This window comes from Oreochromis niloticus, linkage group LG4, assembly GCF_001858045.2.
Source record: "Oreochromis niloticus isolate F11D_XX linkage group LG4, O_niloticus_UMD_NMBU, whole genome shotgun sequence".
Lineage (NCBI taxonomy): Eukaryota > Metazoa > Chordata > Actinopteri > Cichliformes > Cichlidae > Oreochromis > Oreochromis niloticus.
The window spans coordinates 17,198,230-17,216,639 of record NC_031969.2 but is presented as its reverse complement, the minus strand read 5'-3'; the positions used below and the strand labels follow the sequence as shown (position 1 = coordinate 17,216,639).

At 39.4% G+C, this 18,410-nt stretch overlaps 1 protein-coding gene and 1 long non-coding RNA gene across 7 annotated transcripts in view; one reads left to right on the top strand and one right to left on the bottom strand.

The window, feature by feature from the left end:
• The window catches only part of LOC102082705 (uncharacterized), a 63,291-nt gene extending 58,830 nt beyond the window's left edge, over positions 1–4,461 (bottom strand). Inside the window, exon 1 of the long non-coding RNA XR_003219962.1 lies at positions 4,375–4,461. This is a non-coding gene — a long non-coding RNA (uncharacterized LOC102082705). The remainder of the gene's footprint in view (positions 1–4,374) is intronic.
• Positions 4,462–4,575: 114 nt separating this feature from the next.
• tnrc6c1 (trinucleotide repeat containing adaptor 6C1) overlaps positions 4,576–18,410 on the top strand; it is a 48,752-nt gene continuing 34,917 nt past the window's right edge. For 5 of the 6 annotated variants that reach the window (XM_013276150.3, XM_013276148.3, XM_013276147.3 and 2 more), the window contains exons 1-3: positions 4,577–4,713; positions 15,793–15,894; positions 16,949–16,970. In XM_013276150.3, the coding sequence (XP_013131604.1) occupies positions 15,832–15,894; positions 16,949–16,970 (85 nt within the window). In that variant the 5' untranslated portion in view covers positions 4,577–4,713; positions 15,793–15,831. Of the gene's footprint in view, positions 4,714–15,792; positions 15,895–16,948; positions 16,971–18,410 lie in introns of all 6 variants that reach the window. The other variant, XM_013276146.3, reaches the window with a different exon arrangement.

Here is an 18,410-nt window from a genome sequence, read left to right as displayed (position 1 = left end):
TCTTGTATGGATCACAACATACTGAGATGCATTTGTTGTTTTTCTTTTCTTTGTATTCTCCTAATTGCATAACAGCACATATAGTACTGTGCAAAAATATTTTAACTAGGAAAATGAGAAACAGGCAAAAAGAAATAGAAATACATTATACTGGGCAAAAACAGAGTTTGTACAATGAACTTGAAAATCATTGTACAAACTATTTTGTTATTGTGTGGGCATGGACCCAAATGCAAACTGCAAGAATGCGAAGTCTGAAAACAAATCCAAGAATCCAAAGTAACAAACAGCAGGGGAAATACATTAGCAGACAACACTACAATGTGATAAAGAGCTATGGGAAACTGAGGCTTTAAATGGATACAAGAGGTAATCAGGGATATGGGAAACACCAGGGAAACGAGACACAGCTGAAAGTAATCCAAGATGACGAGACAGGGGATGCAAAACTGGAAACAAGACACATGAGACAAAAGATACCAAAGTAAAACAGGAAGTATCAAACACAAACCCCCAGCACAGAAAAGGAGATTAGACAACAACAGCACAGGTGAGCAGGAAAACTAAGATTCAGGGAGTTAACAATAAACAATAATGATCATCTAAAACTGAGAATGAAATCATAGGAGATTTTAGATGAAATACAAAACTGAAAATGACATGACAAAATCAAGCTAAGCTGAGAACAGGCAGTGATACACAGAACTAAAACGTTGAGTTCATGATGCATTACTGTGCGTTTCTATCCAGGTATGATTTTACTGCATCGGCAGTGTGTTTGGGGTCATCGTCTATTGTCATGCTGCCAATCAGATGCATTCCAGATGCATTGCATGATGGATCACAATATGACTGTACTTTTCTGCATTCATTCTTCCATCAGTTTTGACAAGATACTCAATACCACTGGGTTAAATACAGCCCCAAACCATGGTAGAGCCTCCGCTGTGTTTCATAGATGGCTGTATATACACACTGTTGAACCTCTCCTGACCTCCTGTCGACAGATACTGACAACAGTTTGAACCAAAACTTTCAAATTTGTTGTATTTCTTAAGGATATGACTTTAAGATACTCTTTATCTAGTATAGAAATTTATTGGTCAGTCACTCCTTCTTTTTTCCTTTGCTTGTCCAGTTCACTCAGATTTTTTTAAGGACACACTGCACGCCACGCTGAGACATGCCAAGTTTATACTGGTTCATGCTTGAAGTATTCAAATGTCAGAGTAAAGTGACTTAGCAAACAAGCAAACAAAAAAACCCATTCTTCTAAAAAAAACCCCCAAACATTTAAATATCTACAATACTTGAGTATTTTGATATATATAATATATTATGAAGGCATTCAATTGTCTGGCAAGCACATAGCAATACACTAAAATGACATTTGTAAGGTAAAGACCCGCGTAATGAGCTAATCACTATGCTTCATCCTAGTTTCTCAGTCTGGTGAAGTATATCAGTTTGCCTCCAGCACAAACAGTCCAAACAGCACTACAGCTCATTAAAACACTTAGTATGTTATAATAAACTCTATTTGCAGATGATTTACAAAGATAAAAGTACAACTCCTTTGCGATTCCCTGGCTCTCAAACTTGTTGCAGCATGCCTCACTGTAGAAGCTGAAAAAAAAGCTTACCCCCAACTTTCAATAACTTTGTAGCAGTTATTACCAATTAATAAAGGATCCAGTACGAATTTTGCTCAAAGGTGCGCCAAAGTATTTTCACTTCATATTTTTCATAAACTCCATCCATGTAAAGTTTTAGAACCACTGCCCTGAGCAATGCTCAAGGTTTCCGCCCCTTTCTGAGCATTCCTGATTAATTATTAGCACCCCTGCTGATTCTGCAGTCATGCTAGCAGTTCTGCAAATCTACTTAGATGCTATTTTAAACTAACATGTTTAAAAAGGCAATGATGATATGCTCACTTTTAGTACCATCGTGTTTACGACCGCCATCTTAATTTGCATTGGTTTAGTAAGCAACTAAAGCGATTGCATGAATGTATGATCTACAATACTTTAGTGGTTAAGACATTTTCATAACAAATCACAGATGTGGACTTCATGGCACTGTGCTGAAATTCCAGGAAGTAGTACGAGGAACAAGCATGGCATAAAAGCAGGATCACAGTATACTGTTAGAGAAATCGTTCAGTCATTTTAAATTTAATAATTGGTGAGAATATCTTCCCACAGGGAGCATAAACTTTTTTTTGTGGCAGCTGTTCAAGGAAATCTCCCCTCTTGCACATGCATACATGCTCACACACACACCACGCACAAACTCGGAAAAGGATTCAGGCGATGGATTATTATCTACTGCCATGACACACAGAAGATTCATCACCATGGCGTGTGATTAGTGTCTCCCTCTCCACATACTCCCCTTGCACTCGATCATCTTGTAGACTGACTAATTGTGTTTTGCCACCGTCACTGTAATGCATTTTTCTGCGATTATCCAGATGTGGGTGACACCGTAATCTATATGGCTCTGACAGCAAGTACAGATGGTACTGTAATTGTGAGCACACGGTGGCGATCAACCTGCTTTGTAGTCAGAATTATGGTTAGTTCATGTGGGCGTTCTCCATTTGATGTTTTCAGACTCTTTTCAGATGCCACAGTTACTCAAGCGGAGTGGTCTTTTGTGGCTGCAAGTGAGATAGGAGGGCATTTATTCAGGCCCAGAACTGACTCACTGAGTGGAGACGAATTGACTCAGAAGGCACTCCAGACATATTTGTTTCTCTTCAGTTTGATGGAAAACATAAGATTTCCTTTGAGTCCCACGCACGGGGACTTTCTCAGACTAAATGACCAAAATCCTGGCTGTGTATTAGTAAAACATTCAAAATTGGCAACATAAACATGCTAGATCTAAATTCTAGTGCATTTGTATTATCAATCATCACTGTCATTCACCTCAAAAATAATGTGTATAATAAACTTTCCAAGTTCTCCTGATTTACGGATTACAACTATATATCGAATCAAAGCCTTACTTAATATTTTCATGTAGCCAAATTAAACCATAATTGTTTTATTTATTTAAAAATGAAATGCACATGTTCAGTGAGGAGTGCTGAATTTATCCCAAAGATGAAAGCAAATCATGCTGTAATTTTAGAAGTAGACTAAATAAAAGCATCTGATGCAACTGCACATTGTAGTTTTATCACTTTATTTTAACTGCATCAATCAGTATTGACTAGGAACAATTATTATTATTAATCTTATAATTATTTCTTAAAAACGGGTACTGTCAGTCTACACAGATTAAAACCTCCCTTTACAACATGCTGTTTATTCTTTATATAAGTACATTTTTTGCAAGGTAAATTTTCTCATCATTACAGGTTGTTAAGTTACGGAGCCCCGCAGGGGACATGGGAGAAAAAAAAATTAAGACGGACTTTTGCAAGATCTCGCAAAAGTCCGTCTTAATTTTTTTTTCTTTACCAAAGTTATTATATTAAGTGGGAAAAAACCTATTCACGAACACCAAAAAACAAACAAACATACAAACAAACAAACAAATAAATAAATAAATAAATTGCCATCAAGTCAAAATTTCAAGTTAGATATCTCAACTTTTCAACTTACAGATTCAAACTTTTGAGAAAATAACTCAAAATTGAGAAAATGGCTTAAAATTTTAAGTTATTATGTTAAAAGTTTGAGATAGCAACCCATAATTTCAAGTTATGGATGGCTTTTTTTTTTCCAGTGGGGAAAAGCTTCCATAGGAAAGGAATGCATGACTGCTATTGGTGCACGTTTATTCGGACAGAGATGCCTACATGCCTCAATGTTATCTTAACTCTTCTTATGACTTTCTTATGACCCCTGATGAATACACCCATCTTGTCTGGAAACTTACTAACGAAAAATAAAAAACTTGAAATGCACACTTTAAAAAAACATAATTCATAAAGAGATTTTGCATATTTCCACAAACCTATTACGAGCTTGAATCTTGCATCACAGCATTTATCATTATCAGCATTATAAATGCTGTGATGCTCAGTGTTTCTCTCTTTGGTTGCTTAAACTGGACACATCCATTCCTATATCATTTGTACTGCATGTTCAGAGAAAAGCTGTTACGTTTCCCTGCTGAACTGGCTTTAACGGCAGAAAGATTAAAATGACTAAATAAAAAAACTCTCACCGCTTCACAGTGCGAATGTATATTATGACTATGACGAGGCTATCTGGTTTGTAAAACAAACTGTGCCCTCTGTTGGCGTTAAAACACAGCGCAGGTGCCAGCGCTGCTAAAACGCTGTTATACTTCTTATTATCCCCCCCAAACAGTTCACGTTTTACACGGAGCTTATTGACTTTTGTACGTGCTTACTTTCTTCGCTGAATCTACACCGTATACCGTGAGGAAAAGGGGAGGTGGGGGAGGTGGAGGGAGGCGAGTCCACGCACGACTGCGAGCTGAAGCGTATTAGCAGCACAGAGAGGAGAGGGGAGTGATGGAGGAGCTGCAGTTGTCATGGAAACGCCTGGGCGGAGCGATGTGAAGTGGGATCAGTTTGTTTTGTTGTTGAAGGTCACATGGCAAGGTGGAGCTCCGCCCCCCTTCCCCCGTTACCACCGATTCAACCGTCTCGAGCTCCTGCTCCGGTCAGTTACTACAAAATGGCTGCAGAGGCTCCGCCGCTGCTGAGAACCGACTGAACGCTTCACGGTAGGATTTATCACCGAGTCCGTGAGGTTTACCGCGACGGAGATGTGCCTTGTCGCGTTTTTGTTTCTTGTTGGGGGGGGGAATGTGGCGAGTTTCGATAGCAAACATGGCAGCTGGGAATCAAAATATTTTCAGCTCAGCCCACTTTGACATCAGTGCTGTCTTCGCCGCGAGTGCTGCTTTTACCCCCCTTTTTAAAAAACGTACATATCGCATTTGTCGAGTGCACACTGGAGCTTATTTTAACTTCTAGCGCGGTCGCTGAGGTTAGCACGGAGGTTTTCTTCGTAGTATGTTCTTAACTTGAGCTAGCTCGTCATTAAAACGCCGTGGCTGCACAGCTGCGGTGATTCAAGGGCGCCCTGTGTTGTCGCCTGTCGAGTTGTCGTATGTGTAGCAGCTTGGCAGACATTGGTGGGACGCTTGTTGTTCCGCTGCCGTGCAGGAGAGTTGACACGAGCATTAAAGCCGAAATACGCTCGGTGCTGCACAGAGAGGTGGCTGGATCTAGCATGCATCACCTGACTGGGTTTAAACGCATTAGCCAGCAGGGTTTTACCTACTGTACTCATGCCTTCGTACGGCCGCTCTCTGTTTCATTTACTAGGACTGCTGCTTGCACCTCATGCATCCTCATCCGCTCGGCTTTTTTAAATAGTTTGGTAACTGCTGGTTCTCACTTTCTGCCTACTTTTAGATGCAAAAACTCTCTCCCTTTCACTGCTTTGATTATAACCCCGGGGTTGTGGTTGAAATTGCTCCCAGACTGCTCAATAATTTATACAGTATATGTGTTGGAAATCTGTTCTCAGTTCTTTGTTTCCCATCAGAGACCCGTGTAACCCTTAAGATGCACCAGTTATCTGTACCTGGCTCTTTCCTGCAGCTTGACATCCTGTAGGGACACACACACTCGCCATTAGAAGACAGTGTGTGTGGCTGATGCTGGGGGTGCCAGTACCCTGATGCATGTAGAGGGCAGACTGATGCAAGCTTTGAGGCCCGCTTGTTTTACTAATGTGTTGGAGTTCTTAATTTGTGTGAGTGTGTGTTTGGACCTGGCAAAGGGTTAAGAGAAGCGGGCTGGAGGTCTTTTCTGTCCCTGCCAGGTTTGGGGCCCCCGGTCAGCACCCAGTCCTCCTGAAAGAGGCAGTGTGTATTCACAGAGAGGCGCCAAAGGGGGGCTTGATAACAAAAACAGGCTACTAAATGCTGTGATTACTATACAGCTTAGGTCACAGCCTCACTTTCAGTTCAAAAGTCTCCATGGGTTGTTTTGCTTAGAGCTGGACTGGAGGGATGAGGGGTTGCTTTTGCCAGATTATGTCATTTGGTTTGGCGGCTTGTTTTCTGTGTCAGCAATCAGATGCTCGCTTGGAGTCTTCAGTGGAAATGATGAGCTTGATTTCTTATGAAGGCAGTTAATTGATTTCACACACAAAACCCCAATTTTGTCTTGCAAGATATATATATATATATATATATATATATATATATATATATATATATATATATATATTTGTAATTTTATCTCCGCTTACAAAAAAAAAAGAACCAAAAGAAAAAAAACACACATTTGGTTTGCTTGAGTTCAAGAATTTCTTAAGAAATGTATCCCAGAGGAAATTATTATCATATCTTGGTTATTTCTGTCATTTTCAGTAAGAAACAACCTCTTATTCTTTCGTTCATTCGTTCTTTTCCTTTTTTTATTTTGAACTAGTAGCTTTTTTTTTCTTTTTTTTTCTTGGATAAATACTGCATGAAAGTGTTTTCCTAATTGTCCCTTTCAGAAATAAAACTCTGCAACAATCAGTAATGTTAATGTAGCTTGGAGCTATTTGAGCTTTCTTGCACTCATACTATTACTGCACACAGCTTTATATAATTTTTATTTTTTTACTTTTAAGAATACAAATGTGGAAACAGTGACAGGGCTGTGTGATTGCATTTTAATGAAGCATTTGTTGAGGATTTTCTTTGATCTGTTGGGGGAAAAAAAAGAAAGAAAGAAATTGTCAACATGCACCCTAACCCTGTGAACGTGTTCCCTTTACTTTTGGAGCACACAGCTGACACTGTGTGCTTTTGGAGTGTGTCCATACAAGTTATTTTAGGGCCTCTACATAGCACCAGGAGTACAGCACAAGTTTCTCTTTTCCCCGTCATTAGTCCGGGTCAGAAAGCATTAACATGGCCACACTGAGAATAGCTTCAAGTAGTTTAGAGTGCAATCCTCTTTGCAGAGCACAAAGACTTTGTTAGTGCTTACCCAGCAGATTTTAAACCTTCACACAATCTGAGCGCAGTACTGACAAAAAGTTGTATGTTTTCTTTCTCTCTTTTCTTTCCAATGCGCTTGAGGTTTTTGCATTTGAAAACCTGCTGAGTGCGGTGACTGATCAGGAGGCTTGAAAAGCTGCGTCGCCCCGACATGCAGGCGAGCAGAGGGCGCTACACGCGCTGCCATAGCTGTGGCTGCTGCTGCTGCTGCGGCTGTTAGCAAGCCTTCTCCCGAGTGCTCGCCGTTCTCTTGTTTGGCTTGCAATGATGGCATTCCTGGCTCTGTGCCCAGTGACTGCCGTCTAGCACCCCTTCCCCCAACTCTCACACACAACGCACAAGCCTGCCTCATCATTTGTAACCCCCCCCCTTTAGTGGTACAGTGAGGGGGAGCGAGACATTTACACATCCACAGCAGCAGCGTGTGCAGTTTTGACAGTTCATCTATTGAGTTTCCTCTCCATCTCCACTCCACATTTTCAACCAGTTTTACACCTGCTTTTGTTAGGCTGCCCTTGGTCTATCTGCAGTGTGTGTTGCCTTTTTTGTGTCTGAGTGTGTGTGTCTGGTTTTAAGAGGGACACCAAGCTCTAATCCTGTTGTTCTGACAGGAGGGTGTAATTCCACAACAGAGCTGAGCTTATTGAACGGTGTCCTTAATATGAGCAGTGCTTTGCAACTACAGATTCATAGCATACTTTTGTTGCACAGTTGTTAAAGGTAACTACATCCCATTAAGACTGCTTTTTTGTGATTTATTTGATCCAGATCCTCATTGAATCAGTGCCTATTAAGAAAGGTGCTGTACACTAACATAGACTTAAAATCGCTGTTCATTTTCTTCATTTAAATGAACAATAATAAAGAAATATTTGACAAGTCACACTGAAAGAAGTTGGTATACATGGACTAGTTTCACACCTTTAAATCCCTCAAATTAGGATCAGGTGTTTCCGATTAGGTGAGTGATTACAGCCTCTTTAAAGAGTGATAAGTGGAACCTCAATTTGGCATCTAGGGTCTGTTGATCTCATTACTTAATATTGCTGTAAGTTTTTGTTGTTGATTTACCAGGTTCAGGGGTCATCAAGGGGAAGAAGTTTGTGGATACCTGTGATTTTTTTTTTCTTTTAAGATCTCCAAAGCACATTGGGGAGGGGATGTCATTCCAATGTAAAGAAAATCAAGTGTCACAGATTTTAGGCAGTTTCCAATTTTTTTTCAGGATCAGCTGCTGCAGCATGGACAGAGATTAGAGATGCAGAAAAAAAGTCTTCAAGATGCTCCATATTTCATCCCAGGATCTCCAGATAGCTCTTGCAGTCAAAGTGCATACATCTACACAAAGAATTATTGTACTTACAGAGATGAGGAGAAAGTTGTTTGGTCATAGTAACATTAACTAAATCCATCCATCCATTTGAATAATGTTATGTAAAGTCTGGGAAAATAATGATCTGATCCCCTGCCAAATGTGTAACTTTGCTCACTTGCAAAGAAACGAACAGTTTGTAATTTGTAGGTAGTTTTAAATGGACACAGAGATAATCCGATTACTTTTTTCAAGTAACGAGTAATGTAAGGGATTACCTTTGCAAAAACGGTAATTAGATTACCATTACTTTCCCGTAGGATCACTGCGTTACTAAAACCGTGAGTTTTTTGCAAGAATGTCTCATGACAGTGATGTAAGCGAGTGCGACGTTCGTGACAACAGCTGTCTGCAGATCAACAATGGATAATATATCGAGTGCGGGAGAGAGTATGAGCATACAGCGTTTAAAGCGTGGAAGGACTGACCTTACTTTGAGTTTGATTCCATAAAAAGTGACAAAAACATTAGTGTCCATTGTGCGTGGGAAGAAAACTAGTTTTTACAGCGAAAAATAAACCCTAAACTTCCAAGCAAGCACTGAGTGCGCTACGACTGTAATGGGAAATTCACAGAGAAACTCACGGAGTCTTCAACTGACCGCTGCGGCACACCTGCACCAGGGCAAACCTCCGCCTACCCCAGTCCTGCTTTACAGGTGAAAATAGAGCAACTAGTCTTTGACTTTATTTATTTTCTGCTGTGTTTTACTTGCATCTATTTGAAAGAGTGAGTGTAAACACAAAAAATTTTTTTATTTTATGTGCTGGAATGTGCCGAAAATAGGTTTAAATGTTAAACAAATTTCTTCCAGTCAGAGAATGTTGCATATAATTTAATTTTTGCTTGATGCATAAAGTTAAAAGATTAAAACTAATAAAACAAGTTTTAAAAAGAGACTTTTCCATTTGATTACATTTTGTATGATGGATTATGCAGAAAAAGTAGAATTGGGCTGAAAGATCTATCGCTTTATCACCTATTCAGGTTGTAAATTGTGTTTTTTAAAAGTAACTAAGTAATTAATTACTTTTGAAATTAAGTAATCAGTAAAGTAACGGGATTACTTTTTGGGGGAAGTAATCAGTAATTAGTTACTGATTACTTTTTTCAAGTAGCTTGACCAACACTGAATGGACAGATACTGAATATCAACCATAAATGTAGTGAAAAAAAAACAGATCTAAATTATATGGCACACAGATTATAAGCAGTCAGTCAAATAGGCACTGATCTTAATCCGTGATGTGCATAAAGCACACCTCTCCATAGAATAATTTTCTTCCATTTCAATCTCTCCAACCCCATGACCAAGACCAATGAGCTGTCAAAGGACAACTTTTACAAGGCTGGAATGGGCTACAGGAAGAAGCTTGGTGAGAAGTCGATAATTGATGCTGGGATTATTCAGAAAGGGAAGAAATATAAAAGACAGTTGGAAACCAAACTCAATCTCCCTGGCATCAACTCAACCTGCCTAGTTAGAGAAATGCTAGGCATGACCCAAAGAACACAATGCAGAGTCAAGCATGGAGGTGGGATCATTATGCTTCTGGGCTTTTTTTTTCTGCTAGGGGTAAAAGACGACTTCACCACATTGAGGGGCCAGTGGATGTGGCCATGTACTATTTAAAATCTTCAATGAGAACCTCCTTCCTTTGCAGCATGACAATGACCCAAAAACCATACAGCCAAGGCAACAAACTAGTGGCAAAAGAAGAGGCTCAATAAGTTCATGGCGTGACCTAGCCAGTCACCAGACTTCAGTCCTGTAGAAAATCTGTAGAGGTGGCTGAAGCTTTGAATTTCTGAGCAGCAGTCAAGAAAGATAAAGGACTTGAGGAGTTGCAGTAAAGAGGAGTGGGTCAAAATCCCCCTGGAGATGTGTGCAAACATGGTGACCAACTACAAGAACCCTCTTACCACTGTGTAACCCTTGGAGGATATGTTTTCAAAATTACAGACCATTCATATCTTTGTAAGTGAGCAAATTTACTTATTCTTACTTACTTAATTCAGCTGGCAATCAAATAATTATTTAGCCCACATTGAAGTTGCAGGTCACCCTAGACCAGTTACAGGTCTGTCACAGAGCTGACACCCAGAGACAACCATTCATGTTCACATTCACACCTATGGTGAGAATTGACTCTGAATTTTGCATCATAGTTCTTGGAAGAAGTGAAGACGAAACTAATTAAAATCGCAATACCAAATCCACCAAGAAGTTAAGACTTCTGTAACAGCCTAGGCAAAATCCAAGAAAACCTTTATCAGAAGTTATTTGTTAAATATTCTGCTAAATATGTGCTTGTTGTTTTTCCTGAATAAATCAATATAAAAACTGCATTTCCATGTCAATAATTTCGCGTATACCATCTTCATCTGGAGGTTCTTGTCCAAATATGTTAAACACTAACACTTACTTATACTCTCTGTATTTAAAATTTAAAATAACAACATTATTCCTATTAATCCTGTAATCAGTATTCAGTGATGCTTTTGTATTTTAAGTGGTTGTTAGATTAAAATTATGACAATTTAAAACTCTTCCATACAATCCTATTGCATTGCCAGAGGTGCTGCAGCATCCAAGTGGGCAGGAAGTACCCCTACTGTATCCTGCAACTTTAAGTGTGTACTCTGTCTACTCTGCTAAGCAACAGCTCTCATTGAGGGAGACTCCCTTCAATCCTGCTTAGGGAACAAGTGTTTCTTACTTCATTTTGACACTTCACTCTGCTCCTCATGTGGGTCGGTGGCTGACACCAACTCACATCAACTGGAGCATCTCCCTTCTCCCGTGATCCTACGTGACACGAGTCCCACTGATGCCTTTGAAACAAGCAGCACCTGCTATATTTAGCTCGGCAGCTGCACTCAGCAGGTTCCATATCAGCCAGTTAGAGAAAAAAATTACGTGATTACAGTTATGAATTAGTAGCAAAGTTTATGGGAGCTCTGTGTTTGCATGGTTTGGTCAGGCTCACAATCTGAGCTGCAGTTTATAATATGGGGCCTTCCTGTTGCTGCTCTTTGGACACAGCCTGTCTGCCTCAGAGACAGCTAAGGGCTTGTGTTGAACTGATTGAGTGATATTATTGAAGTTGTTGGCAATTGAGTTTAAAAAAATTGCACGATATTGAGGTTCAGCTCATTAAAGTGTGTGCCGTTACCTAATCGCAGGATGTTTTTGATTCTTTTTGAAGGCTGCTGTTGACAAGACAAATGTACTCTTTTTTTTTTTTCCCCTCTGTAAATATAAAAAATGTTCACAGCAGCTCCTTCTATTTCACTTGTGGCTGCTGTGGTTTAAAAAAAAATGCAGATCTCTGAAGTGAGATGAGACAGCAGTTTTCTTCTTTCTGTTATGAAAGGGAAGAAAGCATTGTTTTGTTGTCAAACAATATTTGAAAGGGAGCTCAGAAAACCCGTGTTTCACAATTACATACCTAGGTATAATCTCCGGCACTGTGGTTGTTGTTGTTCTATGTTTTGGTACTTTTTTTGTGACATAGAGGTTAAAGAAAAAAACATTCAGTAAAGGCAATAAGCAAGTCATTTTTATAGTTACGAGGTACTCTTGAACCCATGGTTTAAAGACATGCTTTAAAATCCTCACTTAGCTGCTTAATTGGAAACTTATGTGTTACTTGCCCAAGTTCATCTTTCTTCTTTCTTTTTTTTCCTTTTTTTTTTAGTCCTATTGTTGAACTTCTACAACCAGACTAATGTCAGTGCTGTCAGCACTTCAGGGTGCTTTCTATCTCCACCTGACTGCTCACCTCGGGCCTCGGGGAGCGCTTGTTGCCAGGCAGTGGCTCATATCGCTGTCGCCTGCAGCAGCTTAGGCTTGGCAGGGGGAAAAAAAGCTCAAGGTTTTATGTGCAGTTTCACATTTGTGGTTCAAACAACTTGACTTTCAAATGTATATATTATTTTTTTCCCAGGCTAATTTATTTTTACTATGTTCTTTTTAAAAACAGTGTTTCTAGCTGTAATTTATTTGTTCATTTCTTAGTGTAGGCTGGCTATAGATGCTGGATGCTATTGTAGCTCATAAGAAATGAAGGAATCTCTGTGTGTATGTCTGTGTGTCAGTGTCATCTTTGCGTTTTCATACTAGCCGTTTATCTGATGATCTTGACACTTGCCGGGTGTGTTGCTGGGGACCTAAGGAATCAGGAAGTTTGAAATGAAATGAGTGCACATTTCCATCCTGCTTCACTCAGCCATGCTTTGAAAAGGCCACCGAACTAGTGTGAAACAATAGGCCATTATCGGATGGTTTTCAGCTTGAGTCGTCGACATTTAAATCCTCAAGACCGTAAACTGAAAGTGCATGGTACAACCCGAGGTTTCGAGATTTTTGTTTCAATGCAGTGCCAACACATTATTTGTGTTAGAATCTATTGGTCTAGTAGAGTGTGTAGACTAAAGAGCGGCAGGCACCGACAAACTAAACCCACAATGCCTCCCTAATAGCTTCCAGAAAAAAAAACCTAAAGACAACTGAAAAAAGCATGCACACATGTTTGCACACTTAAAGAAATATGCTGCTTCAAAGTGGAATGCGAAATAAGCCCACAATCTTACGTCTGGTGATTCACTCACAAACACCTGCCTCATGTTTACCATCAAAACAAGTGCCATGGACATGGGTCCAGTGTTAATTTCATTGACCAATAATTTCTTTGATAGTTTTTGTCAACCTTTTTTGTTTGTTTGTTTTCCCTAACAGTAACAAGACGATGACTAACTTAAAAACGAATGCATGAGCACAAAAACAGTGATGAATAAAAACAAGATGAAAGTGTTCTGGAGAGACGAGATCAAATCAGAGTTACAAATTAACAAATTAAATTTTGTAGAAAGGCGGGATGAGTTTGAAAGTGATCCAATCAGAAGTAATGTTTTTGTGCAGTAAGGTTAGAAGGGAAATTTGATCTATCCCAATAAACAGGGTGGCAGCCAGCTCCCATGCTCTTTTTCTCATAAAACTGCAAGAAAGAAGAGAAGAGTGGACATACGGACACATTTCGCATTTGATATCAAGAGAAATAAGACAATTTGTAAATGTGTGGAGTAACTCTTACCTATAAAAACACAACAAAATTTTACACTTTAGTCAACTGAATCAACTTTAGATTTATTCTGTTGTAATCTTATGATATTTAGTAAGCTAAAGCTAAATGACAGGAGTTTTGGTCTTTAGAGTTTTTACATTAGGTGGTAGTACTTGGTACCAGGTGCTTCAGGGCTCGCAAAATCGCTAGCCTGATGTCCCGGGCCTAGCGATTTTTCCAGTCGGGCTACCAAAATCTAACTCAGCCCTGCCCGTCGGGCTATCATTCTAAGGAAAATATATGTCAATGCTTTGCATTCTTTCGCAAATGTAGCTGAGTAATTATGCCATTCGCATCAATGAGCCACTGTCAATATGTGACATATTGAAATCGCGTTTGAATTTGCGCTTGTTTTTTGCTTTCACTTTCACTTTGCGATTGCACAAACTGTGTATAGAGAGCGGCAGAGGGTGACAGATTAATTGCGCACCAATTCCTGACATCGTCTTATCACTCATTAGCTTACTATTCAAACGTGACAAGTGAAATCTCTGGCAACAAGCTTAAACATGTGATAGAGGTTGATTGCGCAGAGAATCGCTGACTGTTATGTAAGTACGTGTGTAAAAGCAGATGAATTTACGTAGGTATTTTAGTTCCGCAGAGCGAAATAATAAAGGTCAGGGTGAAGAAGGGACAGCCAAAGAAAAGCCTACCACAAAATGGAAAAGTTATGACAAATCACACTATGAGGCAAAAAGAAAGCATAGCTTTTTTTGGTTTCATGGACAAAGGAATTTCTGTGGCTGGAATATGACGAGCTAAATAACAATGTTCTGCCGGGTGTGTTGTGAGTTTCCTTCGATATCTGAGTCGACAGATGTTACTGGGACCAGTAATTTTAAGAAAGACCCCATCAGAACCCATGACAAATGCGAGAAATGCATTATTGCTCAGTCTGCAGTATCTTTCGCAGAACAAACACCAATTTCAAAAAAACGTACTAAAAATAAACCAAGCACAACAAGAACTCCTGAAAAAGCTGTTTAGAATAGCGTACAATGTTGCAAAGAGTGAACTACCGTTTGCAAAATTTAGCAGTCTTTGCAAACTTCAAAAAGCAAATGGCCTCGATCTTAGTTCCACTTACCCGTGACTTCAGTGGAAATTTAAGATTCAGGATCTGACACAGACTGATTCATGTTCTACACAGTTCTCACAAATTCATAGAAATTTCTGTTCAATTTGAACCAAGCATTTGAGTTGATGGTTGTAATTTTTATACAATTGTTGTAATTTGTGTTTTAACAATTTTTTGATTGATGTTTTGTTTCCTTTACAATATTATACTTAAATGTATAATATTGTAAAAGAAACAGAACATCAATCAAAAAATTGTTCTCTTTTTTTATTCAGGCTACTTAAATTTATTTTGGGCTACCAAAAACTGAAGAGTGCCTGCCCGAAGGGCTACCAGGGATTTTGAAATTTTGCGAGCCCTGTGCTTGTTTAGTACCTACTGAGCTGGGATTCTGTGACGTCAACAGACTGCACGCCACCAATTGGCTAAATAGTGACATCACTCGATGAGTCATGCTTCATGAAAATCAAAACTTCAGTTTTTCAAACCCGACAATATGAGAAATGTCCCTGAGTCTGAGAAAAAGCCATAAACCGAGCAGCAGGTATACTATAACCTCGACATCCACCATATTGATTTTGTGTTTGTGTTGTATCCAAATGATGTCGCAAATCTTTCAGCCACATTGCTGTAATGACCCCGTGCATAATTGTATTAGAAAATGACTAAAACCAGGTTGGGCTGAATAGGTGCTATTAGAACTTTGGCAGTGGATCATTTTGAGTGCTGTGGGTTGTAGTTAACCCTGATTGGATTGGGATTGTTCTGAAAGATCCTGAACAGATGTTGATTGGATTTGGATTTGGGGGCTTTAAGTGATGTTTCTACGCAGCTGCTATGCCAGCTAGTGCTAGTGCTGTTGGGAGGTGCTAGTCTGCATCAGTGCTTGTCTGGGTGATGCGTATCAAAGGAAGATCCACATAAGTCAGGACCCCAGATTTCTCACCACAACAACATGATAATCAAAACTATTCCCCTCAGATGACACTGATTTCAGTTTGTTACTACTCCACATATCGCCGCATGTGTTACAAGCGCAGCTACTGACACACTGATTTCAGTTTGAAGACTGATAAAATGAACCATGCAGCTGAAAAGAAATTGTCACGAAATCACTTTCATCTGTGTTCACCCTGCTGAGCCAAAGTACTCCCCTCTTTGACTGGTTCTTGGGGTAAAACCTTGTCCATCTCTCTCCTTCTCTCCTTTTATTTAAGCTGTGAAAAGAAGCAAAAATACGAAAAGAGAACCATTTGATGGAAGATAAGAAAAAGAAAAAACAAGACGAGAAGAAAAAGAAAGAGGCTGCTCAAAAAAAGGTAAGCTTGCAGAGGGTTTTTGAAACCCACATGCTTTTATCATGCTGCTGTAATTGTTCCTTCCTGTTCTTTATCATATCCAGCTTGATAAGATACTGTAAGCTCCAGCTAATTGCAGCAGTTACTGGCAGTAGGCTGGGTTTTGGGTAGGGATTGGAGTGATTTTATGATTATTAATGTTTTATTTTTAACCAGTTTCCAGTTAACTTTGTGTTTAATGCAGGGACTCCTCTTTGTTGGTAGTCTCCATTACGAGGCCTCAAGCAACATTTGGCCTGTTGGGCTGTTTGTTTTAGTTACACAGAAATAAATTTTGTTAGTTCTAATTATAACTTTAAGATAAATTTTCTACATTTTATAGAGTGAAGCAATTGGAAAGAATTACAGATTATTCCATGGTGAAAAGAAATAGCTCGTTGGCATTTGCAGTATTTTAGATGCTAATATGCTATGTAGTGCAAGGCCAGGCACAGCTCTACATTATGAATAAGCGTTTTCGGTGTATAGAGCTCCTATGTCAGCACATTTATATATTCATATTCCCTAACATAAAGTCCTCTTTTAGCGATCTGTTCTGCTTGCTGTGTGTCCTTAAGCTTTTTTTTTTTTTTTTTTGCCAGTGCTGGAAAAAGTACAAGCTACAGGGTAGTTTTCCCTCATTAACTTAATAAATAACAGTGTACACTGTTCAATTAAATAACACAGCAATAATCAGTTCATCATCTGTCAGATGGACTTAACTCCACCGTCTATTGCAATGAGGCGAGTACCAGCAGTCAAACCAGGGCAAACTAAATCTTTTTTTGAGCCCTTAAAGGTGTCGAGCAGTAATCAATTTAGTGTTTAAATACAAGAGCACTACCTGTCCCTTAGCATTGCCCTGACTGGTTTGCTTCATTGCTGTTGTGTGGATCACGAGCAAACATGTTAAAAATTATTTCATGCAAAACCGTATACTGTTTTCTAGATCTTACATGGAATGCATTAAATGTTTATCTTGTCATTTTAAGTTTGATCTGTTGTTAACTTGTTTGTTTGTTTTTTGTTTTTTCAGGCCACAGAGCAGATTACCAAAGGTGAGTTGTTGCTGGTTGTATTTTGTATGATTGATGTGCAACATCAAAGAAAGACTGATTTGCTTTCCTTACCACAGAATAAAAGGAGCTTCTGTTATGCATGTTTTAATACTAGAGTTGTCAGTGTAGACCTTTGCTGTGAGTCTGTGTGATATCTTGTGATAGCATGAAGGACACTGACTGTGTGAGGGTGTTAAATTCTTGTCAGAAGGAGAACCACACAGTGTATGCAGTTCTGCCTTTTTGCCACTAGGGGTCAGTTTGTTCTCGGCTCACTGCTTTGCTGTTGATTATGAAGGATTTGCTTTGGTTAAAGTTTAAAAAGATATTGCAACTGAAAACATTACTGGCCACCAGCTCTGCTGTACTACCTGAGCCAAAATGGAAGCCAGTTGCCCATAAAAGTCTAATAAGAAGCACGGGAATGGTGCATCTCCTCTCAAAGCCTCTACATAGGGGTCCTCAGGCTTACCTCAGAGGGTAGAGGAGAGGAAGAATATCAGAAAGAGGAAAAAAAAAAACAACAACAAACAAACCATCTGAATAAAAATCCCTGGAAATCTAGTTTTGTAGTAAAGACTGCACTTAGCTTGCAGGTTTTACTCCTGCTTTGTGGTAGCTACAGACCCACTTTCTTCTCTCTCTCCCAAAGCCAGTGGTTTTAACAATCAGAGGGACGCAGGTAGGGTGTGATGGACAGTCAATTGGCCTGGAAGCAGATCTCCATGTCGGCATGAGCAAGCAGATGGGAGAGGGACTTAATGTGTCATAAGGGATAGGCAGGGTGAAATCTGATTAGAACTGCTCAAAGATGCTGACAGGATGGCCTGAAGGGTAGAAAGAGAACAGATCCCCAGTTATTAGTGAGTGTCTTTTATATTTTTGTGGCCAAAGATGTCAGTTTTGGTGGCTAAAAAATAGGAAGTTGGCTGAAGTTACACTGTTAGTACATAGAACATGCCGTTTCTTTTCATAGTATGTGTTTGACACGTCACCTCTCACCCATTACACTTCTTTATCTTAACACCCATTAAGTACCAGATCTAAAATTCACAAACCCACCATTTATAACAGGCTTTTCTATTATCACACTTGACTTTGTAGCACGTTTTACATATTTTTGTGTTGCACTGTGATCATGTTGATCATTTCTGAAGAAGATCACACAGATTATAGATTGTCTTTACCTCAATATTACTATGGCAGTTAATGAGGCACTGCAGTTATTATCTATTAATGACTGGAAAAGATCATGAAAAAGGGCTGAAACAGCTGTCTTTTGCCTGAAAGACACCATGAATCTTAATTGACTAATCAACTAAAAGAGGCAGATTGTGTCTGATACTAGTGTAAGGTACAGTGGGAGCTAATTAGGAGAGCAGGGCTAGTGCGGAGGCTGAATAAACAGGCATTCATACACAGGAGATTTCCAGGAAGACC